Source organism: Papaver somniferum, unplaced genomic scaffold, assembly GCF_003573695.1.
Source record: "Papaver somniferum cultivar HN1 unplaced genomic scaffold, ASM357369v1 unplaced-scaffold_19, whole genome shotgun sequence".
NCBI lineage: Eukaryota > Viridiplantae > Streptophyta > Magnoliopsida > Ranunculales > Papaveraceae > Papaver > Papaver somniferum.
The window spans coordinates 14899889-14917197 of NW_020628818.1; the positions used below are offsets into that span (position 1 = coordinate 14899889).

Consider the following 17309-nt stretch of genomic DNA (forward strand, 5'->3'; position numbering starts at 1 on the left):
AACCTTCATAACTTTTCATACCTTTGATAATTAATTACTGTCTCATTACATTTAGTTTTTCAGTTAAAACAGTATAGACTAGGATAACAAAACCAAATAAAAAGGACGTTGCATACTGGAACCATAGAGTAACATAACTTAATTTCTCGTTCATCTTTTAGAGTCGTGCTTCCCTTCTTGCCCTCTGTTTGTCAAGGAGTTCTGTAGCCAATCCATTCGCATACGCATAATCCATGCCGGTGGGCTTTTCTTTATTCTTCAATATCAGCTCCTCGGATCCTCCATCTTCATGCTTCACTTTGACACGAGGTGCATTACAAATTGCCAAGACATCGGCCTGCTTAGGAACATGAAAATCTTTGTTTTGCATTCAACAAAACGATAATAATGAAGTCAGTATAACTTCCCTAATAGACATTGAATAACTCCAATGTGAGCAATAACAACATCTCCAAAAACACTACTATGATCACAAACCTTGATTATTTCTTGAACTTTTCCTCCTAATTAAATCGATCTCTAATTTCTCTTTGTTCTTCTAATGATGTCTCTGCAATGCCTGTCTATTAAATATCTATTTATACTTGGTTTTCAATACCCCAAGGGTCTCGGTATAAATTCATTGCTCAGTTCTTGTTTTCATCTCCCAAATATTTTAACATTCCCTATTTTCATTATTTTCTGCTTTAGCCATTCTTAGACATTTCTGTTGCATGCTCTTCCTCTTGCAGTTAATTTTTTATTAAGCGTCTAATCTTTTAAACTTCTTTTGGTTTTGAATTAAACATTTAAATATCTCATTAATTCCGTCATACACTCTCTGCTAGTCTCATTTCAAGGTAGTAGGAAATTTTTTTGAGACATGATATAAGATATAGTTAAACACAGTTTTCAATATAAATTTTGGTCTAGTTGCATGAGACTCATGTAGCAAACAGCTCATATTATGGTACCTTGTCTTTCAGTCTTTCATTGTAGCCTTTCCCTACTAAACCCTTTCAACCTAGTATCGGTGCCCGTATTTCCATGTTTAAGATTATATCTGACTTCTATATCGACCTTTGTATTGAGATTTTCAATCATGGGATTATCTAGCCTCGGCTTTAGTCTAAACCCTTATATTATTTATGCTTAATTATTGCTTGCTCTCCTATGTTTTTTTTTTTGAGTTTCAAAATATTTTCCTCTTCTGTTTGGTTCTATCCTTTATTCTGGTTTTCTTTTCTTTTGTTCTTGATGGTTAGCAACAGAGATGATCTATATCATTATCTGAGTGGTCTTTATTTAATTCAAATATTAGCAGATCAAATATTTGTTAGTCTGCTTCCAACTCCGGTTGAACTAGTTAAAGAATATGGCATTAAAAACCATAGTCTTCTAGCTAGAGTTTTCTCTACTTCCTTGCTCAAATCTAGGAAAATTTGGGGAGCTTTAACTAATTTCTGAGGTAACCTTTTACTATGAAAAAGCGGGGGTCTAACAACACCACCCAATATTTCGCTTAGCAATCTGTATGGACTAACTCTGAAATACTTTTTAGAGAATCAACTAGACAGTCAGACTCAATCTAGGTAAAAGTATCTCAAGAAGTTAATATCTCTCTCTTGTTTTGATTTACTCAAGCTAATATAAATCAACGAGTCTTTCATCAAACACAAGGAATAACTTGGATGGTACCAAAGACCAATATCCAAGGATCAATCAATGACAATCAACAACCAAAGGTTGGATTACTCTAATTGATGATCTAACGCACGACCTGTATTATTTCAATTATAAAGATAAAACAATATAATGCGGAAATAGAAATAACACAGACGCCAGAAATTTTGTTAACGAGGAAACCGCAAATGCAGAAAAACCCCGGGACCTAGTCCAGATTGAACACACACTGTATTAAGCCGCTACATAAACTATCCTACTCCAAGCTAACTTCGGACTGGACTGTAGTGGAACCCCAATCAGTCTCCCACCGATCCAAGGTACAGTTGTACTCCCTACACCTCTGATCCCAGTAGGATACTGCGCACTTGATTCCCTTAGATGATCTCATCCATAACTAAGAGTTGCTACGACCCAAAATCGCAGGCTTTGACAATAAAAAAATATGTCTCACATAAACAAGTCTATCAAAGGATCAATTTGTCTCCCTCAGATAAACCCTAAAGGTTTTGTTCCGTATTTTGATAATAATCAAGGTGAACAGGAACCAATTGATAATCCGGTCTTATATTCCCGAAGAACAGCCTAGAGTTATCAATCACCTCACAATAATCTTAATCGTATTTTGTGACTAGTTTTTATATCTTGCCTATTGGAGATATCAATCTCAAGCCAATAAATATGATTGTACTCGTACGATAGAAGATGCAAGATCAGATCACACAACTACGATAAAAGTAGTATCGTTCTGGCTTCACAATCCCAATGAAGTCTTTAAGTCGTTAACCTGGTTTTAGAAGAAGAAAACCAAAAGTTAAAGGAGAAACGACTCTAGCACGCAAACTAGTATCACACGTAAGGTGTGGGGATTAGTTTTGTACAATACTAGATGTCTCCTTTATATAGTCTTTCAAATCAGGGTTTGCAGTTAAGTTACCTTGGTAACAAAGCAATCAATATCCACCGTTAGATGAAAACCTGATTTAGATTCAAGCTAATATTTCTCAACCGTTAGATCGAAAACTTATCTTGTTACATACACTGGACAATGCACGTTCCTAGGTTTGTTAACCGTACCCAAACGTATGCACTTGTTGGTTCAACAATAGTTAACCAAATGGTTAGCCATATGAGCATTTCGTATCAACCATGTTCTTCTTTACCATAACTAATTCAAATGACTTCAAGATGAACTAGTTAGAGAGTTGTTCAATTGCAAGGAAATCTCATGTACTACACAAGACACAATTGAAGCGAAGATGATTTGATTCACTTTAGTCGGTTCATGAAATTTTGTAGCCACGGTTTGCAAAGTGCATTCCTTAGTCTTTTTAAGTTTAAGTTCAGAAATCATCTTCAGATATATAACCTTCTCAAGTTCGCAGACTAGGTTCGCGGACTTAAGTTACCGGGGAGAGTTTACAAACTCCAGCAGAAATTCTCGGGTATGAGAATTTCGCCGGTTCACAGACTGGATTCGCGGACTTAACTTCACGCAAATAGTTTATCAAATCCAGCATAAATTCTCGGGTTTGAGAACTTCGGTAGGACTTGGCTCACGCCATTCTTCCGTTTCTCTTGATCAACAAAGTTCGCAAACTTTGGTTCAAGGAATATGACTTATACATAAATGTGTTTCCACAATAATGCTTATGTCCACCATTGGTTATGTAATCTAAACTCTCGTTTCAATCAATGAAACATTCTTAGAGGACGTTATACAGTTGTTACACCATTTCTCGTCAAAGCAATTTTCAAGATGATTGAAACATATCATGACTTTAGTCACTAGGTAAAGATAAACTTGATCGAAGCGAAAAGCTTACCAACACATATTTCGAGATATAGATAGGCGAGGTATACTCGGCTCGAAATACCAAATGTGTATAATCCAAGTCTATATATATAGCATACGACTTCTTGTCTCCAAGAGTAGGAGATAGAGTAGATATACTTTTGAGTGATAGATAAGTTCAAGTCTTCACATACCTTTTTGTCGAGAAGTTCCGCCGGTTCCTTGAGTATTTCTTCTACTATGATTAATCGCCATGAAGTCCTTGAGCTCAACTACACTTTCTATCCTAGTCCGAGACTTAGCTATAAGTAGACTAGAAATCAAGACTTATAGTTTTGATCACTAACATTGACAAACATGCTTGATATAACAACGCATGCGAGTTCGACCGATCAATGCTCTAACAATCTCCCACTTTGTCAATTTTAGTGACAAAACTAACAATACATACGGAATACAAAAAAAGATAAAGAAACTTTAGTAGCTCTCCTATTCCACATATCTAATCTTCAACATTCCTCGAAATCTGCGTCACTTCCAAGTACTCCAATGATCCCAAAGGTTGTAAGTTTAGCATCACCGTTGTTGAAGTTCCGTAGCTATAACAATGAGAAAACATAGTTCTCGATCATTGTTATACAATGTCATAGTATTATTACACAACGTCAAAGTTCAATTGTATCACAACTTCAACCATAATACTATGGTGATATGTATCACTCCCACTTAGTCAATACTCCATCTCACATGGAAACCACTACCCCTCACACAATGATCCGAAAACCATATGTATTTGTAGTGTAAACTACATATTAATTCTCCCCATTTTTGTCAATAAAATTGCCAAAGGTACAAGAACGGGATCATAATGAAATTTCTGAAAGAGACATTTCATGACAAAAGGAAAAAAATACATACCAACTAATTTAGATGCAATCATAAAGCCGAAGCTAAATGCATTCATCAAGGAGTTTAAAGATACAAGATAACCCCTCTAAAATTCCACAGCCGCACATCCCTCAAGATATGACCATTAAGTACAAGTTCAAAAGAACTCTCCCCCATTTGATGTCATTACCGAAAGAACAACAAGAGCGACCTTAATTTCAAAACAAAAGAAGGATTTTTATTGGACACCAAAAACCATAAGAATGATTTTCTATGTCCAAAAACTCAATCAAATTAATCAAAAGTAAACCCATGATTAATTTAATCGGAATACACAATCAAATTAAACACAAAAAGTGACCAATTAAATTGATTGTGCTCAACATAAGAGAACTTATGGAGACACGAAAATACTCAACTAGATTAATTACAAGAGAACCCATAATTAATCTAATTGGAATACACGACCAAACTAATTACAAAAGTAATCAATTTAATTTTCATTTTTCTCGACCTAAGAAAATATACGGAGCAATAACTAAATAACCAAACAAGATGATTAATTTAGTTCAATATGCTCGACATAACATACCTCACGGAACACCAACTAAGCTAAAAAATCAACTTGGTTGTATAGTGCTCAACATAAGATACATTACGGAACCTCACAGTAATACATAAAATATGGATCAGTGATGATCAATACTGCGGAATACACAAGGATTCATTCTATTTTCCACCACTATTTGCATAACGATATTAATAGACATAATCCTTGAAAACAAAAGATTTTAACCTATCTTCCATCAAGATTGACAATATAGGCTTAACTTTGTATTTGTTAAAAGTCCATTCATTCTTTTACCAGTACGTGAATACCGACCACGAACGACTTTACTTTTGACAAAGTATGGGACAAACATAGTTCACGGACGTAAACACCAATCCCATAACAAATTGTAATATAAAAAATCATAAATATTAAATACTACAAAACATCATCTTCCAAATAGTTTTTAGAATTTAAACCAATAAACCTAAAAAGAACAAGGAGATGAAAAAAAATAGCTATGTGTAGTCACAATCATTGCTATTCAAAGCACTAGTGATTCCTCCAACTAAGCCAAAAAGAAGACATACTAGGAAACAAACAAACTTCTATGATGCATTTCACTTACTTTGAAAATTCTTCTCATATTCCCTATATTCATCAAGCTCATCTTCGATTAGATCAATCCTGGATTCAAGATTATCCACCTTTTCTTCAAGTCTTTTGGAGGAAGCTTCGAGTTCAATTTTCAGGGCATTTACTTGATCCAAGACAAGATTCATGGTTAAAGAGAGCTTATCAAATTGTGAGACTGAAGGATTCTCATCAGACGATGAGATACGCTTGTCCTAACACATCTCGTTATCGGAAGAATCAAAACGAATCTTCTTATAGGGAAACAGAACAGTCCATACATCACTTTCTTTGCTTGAAAGGATAGAGGAGGACATGATAGAGAAGATAAATGAAATGAACATCCAGAAGAGGAGAAACTTCATTTTAAAAGAATAAAGATGAAGAATTTCCTAAAACGACCTTTTACCAAACCCTCACAGAATTAGGTTATCACCAGAAAAAGTCTTTTAAAGAGTCAGAAACCGTACATGAATAATAACGGTGCGAACGGAGAATAAACAAAAGCCAAAAACTCCTAGAGAATTAACAGACACATTCCAACACAACCCTCTCGAAAATCATGATTCTTGCCTAAGAGGGATAGACGAAAGAATCATGAATAACAAGATTACAAATCATAATCATTCCATTCCAATATAGGACTGGGATATATCTCGTGAGGGGAGAAATTATTTGATAATCCAAGATTTGCTTATTCTTTAGAAAAGAAGAGTTATGCACATCATTCTTTTCCCTTTTAATCACAGTGTTGAAGAACTTGATTGTTGGTTTGCGCAAATCCTGCACTGTTCTAGAAATCACTTTTTGAGGGAAAAAAGATTTCACAAGAGATTTCTTCTTCTTCTTCTTGTTCTTCTTCTTATTCTTCTTCTTCTTCTTCACACAACGTTTAGCAGAGAAGGATTGCCTTTGATCATTCATGCTAAGATGATCCTGATTTTTACACAAGGAAACCGAGAGTTTTGGTATCATCTTGTGTTTTTCTGTATCACCCTTGTTGTCAAGATGACTGGAGAGTGATACATAATCGGGTGACATTTGCTGACGCGACTTACGAGAAACAGTCGAAGTTATTCGACATGTCGTATAAGAATCGCGATTGTGATTTTCAGCAAAGAGATTAAGAGAACAATCACAGATTTCATCCTCAGGACAATAATCAAGAGCATTCATCCATGCTTTAGTTATATTATTTACCTCAATATCTGGACCTTTGGAAGTATGAACACTTTTACAGCACAGGAGACCAGTTTCGCTAGTACAGTTTTTCTGAACTCTCTTGTCCTCCTTTTTGATTGATCGAACTTCTTTTTGAGACTTTCTTACTTTGTCTAAGAATTTTCTTAAGCTGTTGTACAAACCGAGACAACGTAGACACAAAAAAATTCTCAATTTTCATATCAATCAATTTAGGACAATGAGATTTTCCATCAGGAGAAGTAACATGACCACTAGACCAGTGATGTTTATCTCTTTATTTAAGTTCGCGATCGAAAATTTTAAGCTTCCCAGTAAGCGTGTTTCGCGAAAGAGTATCAAGGTTATTTCCCTCAACGATGGCATGTTTTTTAGATTCGTATTTATATGGAAGCGATCTGAGAATCTTCATCACAATTTCCCTTTCAGGAATAATCCTACCCAATGCACAAGATACATTAAAAATTTCAGAATTTTGTGATAAAATTCGTCAAATGACTCTTCTTCTACCATATGAAGGGTTTCCCAATCGGAGTTAAGGTTTTGAAGCCTAGCTTCCTTTTCGCTGGTGTTACCTTCAAATACAGTTTCTAAAGTATCCCAAGCATATTTAGACGTGAAGCATGAACCCACATGGTGTCGAAGATCTGGGGTAATGGCATGCATGATGGCATTCAAACCGTCGGAGTTTTTCTTTGCAGCAAGCAACTCAGCATCAGTATATGTACCGATGTTTTTAGGCATGGTAACATTTTAAATTATAACAACGGGAACCTCATAGCAATTGACAACATATACCCATGATTAGAATCACGCGATTGAAGAAAAGTACGCATACAAATTTTCCACCATAGGTAGTTTGAGCCATCGAAGACTGGTGGTACGTTTACTGAGATAGCACAACTATCCATAGAGTCAGATCGCCACAAACACAAACTTGTAAGGTCTTAAACGTGTTTCCCTGCTCTGATACCAATTCAAAAAGTGGGGGTCTAACAACACCACCCAATATTTCGTTTAGCAATCTGTATGGACTAACTCCGAAATACTATCTAGAGAATCAACTAGACAGTCAGACTCAATCTAGGTATAAGTATCTCAAGGAGTTAATATCTTTCTCTTGTTTTTATTTACTCAAGCTAATAGAAATCAGCGAGTCTTTAATCAAACACAAGGAATAACTTGGATGGTACCAAAGACCAATATCCAAGTATAAATCAATGACAATCAATAACCAAAGGTTGGATTACTCTAATTGATGATCTAACGCACAACCTGTATTAATTCAATTATAAAGATAAAACAATATAATGCGGAAATAGAAATAACACAGAGACCAGAAATTTTGTTAACGAGGAAACCGTAAATGTGGAAAAACCCCGGGACCTAGTCCAGATTAAACACACACTGTATTAAGCCGGTACAGGCACTATCCTACTCCAAGATAACTTCGGACTCGACTGTAGTTGAACCCCAATCAGTCTCCCACCGGTCCAAGGTACAGTTGTATTCCCTACGCCTCTGATCCCAGCAGGATACTGCGCACTTGATTCCCTTAGATGATCTCACCCACCACTAAGAGTTGCTACGACCCAAAATCACAGTCTTTAACAATAAAAAAATCACGTCTCACACAGACAAGTCTATCAAAGGATCAATCTGTCTCCCACAGATAAACCCTAAAGATTTTGTTCCGTCTTTTGATAATAATCAAGGTGAACATGAACCAATTGATAATCCGGTCTTAAATTCCCGAAGAACAGCCTAGAGTTATCAATCACCTCACAACAATCTTAATCATATGGTAGCTAAACAAGATGTTACGGAATCACAAACAATGAGACGAAGATGTTTGTGACTACTTTTTATATCTTGCCTATCGGAAATATCAATCTCAAGCCAATCAATATGATTGTACTCGTACGATATAAGACGCAAGATCAGGTCACACAACTACGATAAAAGTAGTATCTGTTTGGCTTCACAATCCCAATGAAGTCTTTAAGTCGTTAACCTGGTTTTGGAAGAAGAAAACCAAAGGTTAAAGGAGAAACGACTCTAGCACGCAAACTAGTATCACACGTAAGGTGTGAGGATTAGTTTTGCACAATACTAGATGTCTCCTTTATATAGTCTTTCAAATCAGGGTTTGCAATTAAGTTACCTTGGTAACAAAGCAATCAATATCCACCGTTAGATGAAAACCGGATCTAGATTCAAGCTAATATTTATCAACCGTTAGATCGAAAACTTATCTTGTTACACACACTTGACAATGCACGTTTCTAGATTTGTTAACCGTACCCAAACGTATGCACTTGTTGGTTCAACAATAGTTAACCAAATGGTTAGTCATATGAGCATGTCATATCAACCATGTTCTTCTTTACCATAACTAGTTCAAATGACTTCAAGATGAACTAGTTAGAGAGTTGTTTAATTGCAAAGAAATCTCATGTACTACACAAGACACAATTGAAGAAAAGATGATTTGATTCACTTGAATCGGTTCATGAACTTTTATAGCCACGGTTTGCAAACTGCATTCCTTAGTCTTTTTAGGTTTAAATTCAGAAATCATCTTCAGATATATAACCTTCTCAAGTTCGCAGACTAGGTTCGCGGACTTAAGTTACCGGGAAAAGTTTATAAACTCCAGCAGAAATTCTCGGGTATGAGAATTTCGCCGGTTCGTGGACTTAGATTTATGCAAATAGTTTTTCAACTCCAGCCGAAATTCTCGGGTTTGAGAACTTCGGCAGTTCGCGGACTGAGTTCGCGGACTTGGCTCACGCCATTCTTCCGGTTCTCTTGATCAACAAACTTCGCAAACTTTGGTTCAAGGAATAGGACTTATACATAAATGTGATTCCAAAACAATGCCTATGTCCACCATTGGTTATGTAATCTAAACTCTCATTTCAATCATTGAAACATTCTTAGAGGACGTTATATAGTTGTTACACCATTCCTCGTCAAAGCAATTTTCAAGATGATTAAAAGATATCATGACTTTCGTTACTAGGTAAAGATAAACTTGATCGAAGCGAAAATATTACCAACACATATTTCGAGATATAGATAGGCGAGGTATACTCGGATCGAAATACCAAATGTGTATAATCCAAGTCTATATATATAGCATACGACTTCTTGTCTCAAAGAGTAGGAGATAGAGTAGATAGACTTTTGAGTGATAGATAAGTACAATTTTTCACATACCTTTATGTCGAGAAGTTCCACCGGTTCCTTGAGTAGTTCTTCAACCTGTATGATGAATCGCCATTAATTCCTTGAGTTCAACTACACTTTCTATCCTAGTACGAGACTTAGCTATAATAGACTAGAAATCAAGACTTATAGTTTTGATCACTAATATTGACAAACATGCTTGAGATAGCAACGCATGCGAGTTCGACCGAGCAATGCTCTAACATACTATTCCAAATTAGAGAGTTTGGTCAAAATATTTTTATTATCACTTTTTACTCTTTAGTGATTTCAACTGGATCTCTAACAATGGACCATGGTATACATTCAGAACTGTTCTTGCAACTTCTTTCAACGGAATGAATGTTTCTATTGACTTGATTAAAGAAATCCCATTTTCGGCTTCTTTTTTAAACATGAAGCATGAGCGTAGAAGCCAAGGCATGGTTGAACCGATAGTGAGTCGTTTAGGTAGTGTCAAAAGAGCTTATATTGGCAGTGGCTTACCTTCTTCAGAATTTCATCCTAAAGCTCTGATTAAGGTCAATATTAAAAAAAACTTTTATAGATAAGCTCCTAGTGAAAGTTGACAACTACCGGTAACTGAGGTTTACATCAACTACCTCAACTTACCTTCAAGTTTGTGTGATTCTTGCCTGTGTCTTGGACACAAGTCTACAAGTTGTGTCATCTCTTAAAACAGGCTTCTTGAGGATATTTATGACATAAATGTCGATTTCCCATTCCTTGGAGATGATCTTTTCTTCATAAATAATACTAGAGTTCATATTTGGAACCCAGCAATTACTACCAACCATCAAGCAAATTCTCATTCTAATGAATCGTTTCTTAACACTTCAGGCGTAAGAGAAACATATCACATTTATTTTGAAGCTGAGTCAAACTTTAATTTCTCTAATCCTTCTCAAAGTCATGCTAATCCTCAGCCAAATGATTTTAGTTCAGAGCACCTTGATTTGGAAATGTCGGAGGTTTCAGACTCAAATCATGGAAAAAGAACATTTCCTTCCAATCTACCTGAAAATTTCACTCTGAATCGGGCTTTTTCTACAAAATCCACCCTAGTCCTGATTCCCAAGTCAACTGGGATACCGATCTATGAGGGTAGAGATGTCGTTTCAAGCTCTGTTCTTTTACTGGATACTGTTAACACTGATGTAGTTAAAAGTTCCTCTATAATCTCTCTGATTTGAGTCATACAACTCTCTTTCTCTCCTTATCAAAATGCTAATGAATCTTTTGATTCATTTATCTCTGTCTCTTTGCAAATTTTACTGCCAGAAATGTTGAAATTGCAACCCCAAATACCCCTAAACCCAGTTTTCGGATGGTCATTGCTGACTCTCCAATTTTAATTACAATACCCGGTTTGGAAATTTCAATTCTAAATTTTTCCCCTGATTCTAATCCCATTTGTAATGAAAATATCTACTCAATCCCGATTAATCATGGAATTCGTCTCCTAATTGATCAACACAGCTCTAATATAAAAGAATAAAAGGAGATTTTTGTTCATATCTTCCCCTGATGCTTCCATCAAATTCTCCATCGACACCAAAACGGCGGAATACATGTGAATTTGAAAAAGGTAGAGCATGACCATCCACAACAGCTGAACCGGATGAGGTAGAGGCGGTAGGAATGTTGCGAGCAGCAACATGGGCAAGGGAGAAGAACTTATCAAATTTCAGCATTAAAGGAGATTGTAAAACCCTTTTTGATTACTTGCAAGGGAAGAGCTCTTCTATTTCTTGGCAGAGTCAAGCCATTTTTATAGAGGCGAATAAGATTGCCAAATCCTCACTAATTTTTATCGGATTTATCTTTGTTCCTAGAACTTCAGATAGGGTAGCAGATATTTTATCCAATATGCAAGATCTTTTGACTATAATGTTAATTAGGATAACATCCCAATAACTTGTATTGCTTTACAAATTTCAGTAGATAAATCTAATATTAGGGATGATCATCCAACTCCCATACTAGATGGCTCTACTTCTACTGTCCTACATGTTCCTCACACCTTAAGTTAGCTTTTGGAATGAATCACCAATTTGCAAAATAAAATAAAAATAAAATAAGGGAAAATTAGGCGCAGACTCAAAAAAAAAAATATTCTCATTGCCAGGCCCACAATTAATTTTAGGTACCGTGACACCCATAATTATATGAAATTATTAAAAATGTCCGCATGACGGGTTATGCATCAGGGGTATAATTGGCAACGCAACTTGGATATAACATATCTAAAAATCCGCGCCTTGGAATTTTACAATTTTATATCGTTGGAAATATTTTTAAGAGAGCTACGCAACGAGTACAAACAACAATATCAAATTTTTGTTTTTCACGAAAAAATCGGAGGTGATCATCATTTTATGAAAAATTTCGAAAACTGACTACATAACCATTATGTAGCCACCAAATACGATGCATAACACATTCTGCAGACGCATAACGAAGTATGCAACCACTTTCTCGACTGCATAACAAAGTTATGCATCTATAACAAGTTATGTAACCATTGTTTTGGTTGATTTTAGTGCGTACATAAAAAATTGATGCATAATGCAGTATGCATCTATATTTACGGATGCATATCGGGTTATGCATCTATTTTCTCGATGCATAAAAGATTATGCAACAATTTTCTCGATGCATAATGCATTATGCAGTCATATTTTCGGATGCATAACAGGTTATGCATCTATTTTCACGACTGCATAACATGTTATGTAGATATTATTGTGCGTGTATGACAAGTTATGCAACCTTATTTTTTGTTGGTTTCAATACCAAGAAAAGAGTAGCTACATAACGTGTTATGCAACCGTTTTCTGGACTGCGTAACAAGTTATGCAAAAAAAAAAAAAAAAAAACTACAGAACGTGTTATGCAACCAATTTCGAGAATGCATACCAAGTTATGCAACAAATTTTGTAGATGTGCAACCTGTTATGCATCACTATTCACACCTCCATTTTATTTTAAATGCACGCCACACGCACACCAAACCCATTTGCACTTCCATCTCCTTTGCCTTGCCACTGCAGCATTAATTCAATTGTTATTTATTTGTTGTGTCAAAAAACCTCAAAGTTCGGAACCAAATGGATCCCATATACTATCCAGTTTCTCATCTTCCCGATATGAACTTCAAAATGAATGTATGCGATACTATTATTACCAATCACCTTTGCAAATAAGTCGAGCATGCAGTGTTGTTTCTAGGATCCTCCAACCCGGACTTAAAACTTTTTCAAGATTTCTATCAATGCGGGGCATGTTGGTCCCGTTGCCCACTACTTAATTTCACCATGATCAAAAATAACAAAAGCAAACAACGGCGGCATTACTAGATATGTGAAGAAATCTGCAATTACATCTAAACACTGACAAATGCTAATTTGCTCTTCAGCTTTTAGCCATATTGATCAACATCAACAACATCATCGGAAATCTGATCCGCTACCGCCACCGTTAATTTTTCCACGGTCAGTTTCTCCTTATATATGTCGTCGAGATATGGGTAACTTACAACAACTCTCAACTGTCCGTCTTCGAAATACCCATATAAACTCGTCCTTATCTTCCTTTACACGGAACACAACCTGGATTAAACGTCTCAGTGGAAAAATTAGCTCTGTGATTTGAACACACCAGCATCGGCAATATTATACCCATTAATCACTAATAATACCAATGCCATTACCATTCTACAAAACCCCATTTGTCATAAACAAAATAAATGGATTTACATATAGTCAAGTCCCTCTAAAATGATTTGTGCAAGAACTATAGAAAAACTTTGAGTTTCAAAATTCAATATCGGCAGTAATTGCATTTCCACTACATTTACCTATTTCCTAATTGAAATCCATGGACCTGTTCTTGACAAAATACTTAACATGTAACAATTACAATAGACAGGCAATCTAAGGAAAAACTATCCAAAAATGCAATTGAACAACATGAAATCCATAATTCCAAAACAAATTAAGAGATCGAACTCACTTACTTATCAGTAATATAAGCTAAAAGCTCATCGCTACAAAATCGTTCAATAGAGAGAACTCAACCAACTGGCCACAGCTCCTATCCACAACTTTCTTCACCAACGTTTCAATATCATACATGTTATTCTCAAACAACCCCCACCCAATCCTTGTATCATAGAAGCTAACCTTTAAATAAGAAATCCGAGATTAACCCATTCTTCCTTTCTATTTTACAGCATCACAATTTAAACCAAACCCCATCTGATTCTACAACAACCATTTTTCCCCTGTTTAATTTCAATTCAAATCCATTACTGACCACAGATCTTGGAACCCATTTATGTTAACCAACCAGCAGCAACCCCTAATTGCTTCATTAACGATGAAAACAAAAAACCAAAACAGAAATGCTTACCAATCGAAACCAAAAATCGATGTCGATTTGATCATTTTGCCTGAAATCGAACAAGTCGTTCTAGATTTGGAAGAGTATGAATCGATGATGTGATTATTGAGCTTGAAACATATAATTCTTTCCGGATCTAAAAGAATACGATGGTAACCTTTTCTTTCCCTCTTTCAGCTGCTCTGAAACTAAAAAAAAAAAAAAGAAAAGCGGAGAAAAACGAAAACACAATTTTAGAAACTATGGGGTCCGAGTAATTTTTAAGGAGATAATGGGTGCGAGTGTGAAGTTTTCAGTTGATGGGTTTCACACTGGAAAAAATCTTTAAAATGTATTTGACTGTAATTTTCACATAAAATAATAAAAGATGTCCTTTTGGGCTTGCCCTATCAGCGCTTATTAAGGTGCAAGAACGGGCTGAATGCTAACTGCTAAGAGCCATACATCAATATACTGTTAAGGTCACGGCTTTTAAGGGATTAGTCATTCATGAGTTCGATTCTCATAGATGCCGAAAATATACGTTTTTACTTTAACTGGTGGTTATAAATCCACCAAGTTTTAATGGTGGTGTGGGGGTTTACTTGCTTTCACAAACAGATTCAATGAGGTATATGATGGCCTTCAAGAAGATTTCAAGCTACAAGAAACCACAAAACCTATGGCGGAGTCTGTGAAATGACACACAGTACTCACTACAATCCAACAATAGTGTTCACTTTTACATGTACCATCAGCAATCCATAAAAAAAAAACCTCCCCACCCACAGACTCGATCACTTTGTACTCTTATCAAATTACAAGGTTTCTAATTTTATCATTTACCATTATTTCCTTGTGTTACACGATTGATTTATATGCGCATGGCCATGGATTCCATCATTTTTGTCGTTTAAACACTTAAACCCCATCCATGAACAATGACAGCTGCTGTTGTACTAGCACTAATCAACTTATGTACTTCATATATTTTCCTTCCATCATTATTATCACTACTAAAAAAGAAGGATGTCGTGGACGTCATCCGCATTATCCCGGTGTTATTAACTGAAACCGTTCACATGCCCAAGACTTTTGCCAGTGATGATTCTGGATTTACATATACTATTATGATAATGCAGCTATGTTTACAGGTTTTGATTAAGAAGATTAGTGGATGAGGTAGAGTACCAAATCCGACGCATTATCTTCGTTTTTGTACCTCACTATGCTTTAGTTTTTGTCATTCTCCCAAAGGGAAATTGAAGTGAAATCCAGTATACTACTATCTGCAGCAATATTGAACCATGAATCAGAGGATGAGATGCCGCACTGTCCATTATGTTTGAGTACATTGTTATCATTTAATGACACAGACTCACTCGAAGAAATCCAATCCAATATGTGATTTTCATATGGTGAATAAGCAAGGACGTTTCGCGGAGATAATCCAGAAACATCAAAGGAGTGCTCCGGTGGTCTCATTATATCCTCTTGAGCATATACTTCATGTTCAATCCATGTTCTCTTCTCACTGTGATCAACATCTCTTTGCTGTAAGAAATCTGGTTGGGGTGCATCTTTTGCCGCCTTGTCCTTCTCTGTTGAGATAAACCAGTAGACTCATCGTATGAGATGTAATACGTACATGTCGTTCATGTTTTTAAAGCTCAGCGAAAAAGACATGCACATGAAAAACAAGATGTTGCAGCAATATTACCTTGTTCTTCAGTTTGTGTTTTCTTCCGTAGATGAGTTCTCCAGTAATTCTTTATCTCATTATCAGTTCTTCCAGGCAACTTCCGAGCTATTTTCGACCATCTTGACGTGAACAGTGTTAGTTCTTGTTGTTATGTTAAAAGAAACTGGAAAATAAAATTAGGCCCATTTCTCTTACTTGTTTCCCCAGCGATGTTGAAGTTGGAGAATTATGCGCTCCTCCTCTGCATTCATTTGACCATGCTTGAGATCGGGCCGCAAATAGTTCATCCATCTCAATCTGCAGCTCTTACCACTCCTCCTAAGTCCTGCAAGAAATCCGAAAACATGGTTCACTCCTTTATTACTTACGTACGTACTTACCCAACTTCTTTTGTTCTTGTTTATGCCAATATTTACCTGATACTTTGGCTATAGTGTCCCAACGACGCTCTCCCATGAGAGTCACGAAAGTTGCTAACCGTTCGTCTTCCTCCTCAAGCCAAGGTCCTTTACGGATTAGTTCCTCTTGTACTACGACCGACTGATACACCATTGCCATGAATTCAACTACATTAAAGAAGTGATATACAATATATTTGATACTCACAACCATCATATATATAGGCCAGTGCTAATAGTAATAGCCTCATGGTGAAAGAGGTGATGGGGGGGACAAAAATGAATGTAGAGTAAACCGAGTGGCAGGTATCGTACATGGCCGACTAGGTGGATATCACTTACTTTGTGGAAACTCCACCAGTTTTATTATTGACTTTTATCTATTTCCGCACCGCACCTTAGCTTGGTGGTCATTCTGTTATGTTTATATGATTCTAATTATTCCCATATATGGACATTTATGAAACTTCAAAGAAAAAACCATTTATGAGTTCCATTCCACCATTATCGTTGTTGTCTCTGCTTGTGGAACAACTATTACTACTTCTACTTTCCAATCTCTCCATTGCAAGACGTCATTCGTACTGTTTTCGCCATATAACGATCACAACGGAAGATGTTTGTGCAAGCTAGTGCCCATCCCCATCCTTTTCCATGTTTTTTTTATATAGTTATATGCAAGTTCATTGTGCACTAAGTAGTCCTCAGCACAATTCTGCAGTTTTATAGGTTATTAAAATTTATACGGTGGATAAATTTCAAAAGCGGGGATAGCTCAGTTGGGAGAGCGTCAGACTGAAGATCTGAAGGTCGCGTGTTCGATCCACGCTCACCGCATTGTTTTTTTTCTCTTTTTAAAAGGCTTTT

At 36.1% G+C, this 17309-nt stretch overlaps 1 protein-coding gene and 1 non-coding gene across 2 annotated transcripts; one reads left to right on the top strand and one right to left on the bottom strand.

Moving 5' to 3' along the window:
* Nucleotides 1-15575: 15575 nt before the first annotated feature.
* Nucleotides 15576-16605, bottom strand: LOC113338568 (transcription factor MYB27-like). The gene is made up of 4 exons (XM_026583960.1): nt 16461-16605; nt 16240-16369; nt 16063-16163; nt 15576-15943 (listed from the first exon to the last, which is right to left on the bottom strand). The coding sequence occupies exons 1-4, from the start codon at nt 16600-16602 to the stop codon at nt 15576-15578; spliced, it is 741 nt and encodes a 246-aa protein (XP_026439745.1). The 5' UTR covers nt 16603-16605.
* A 601-nt stretch (nt 16606-17206) lies between these two features.
* Nucleotides 17207-17279, top strand: TRNAF-GAA. The gene has a single exon. It is a non-coding gene; the product is annotated as a tRNA-Phe (tRNA).
* The last annotated feature ends 30 nt before the right edge of the window (nt 17280-17309 follow it).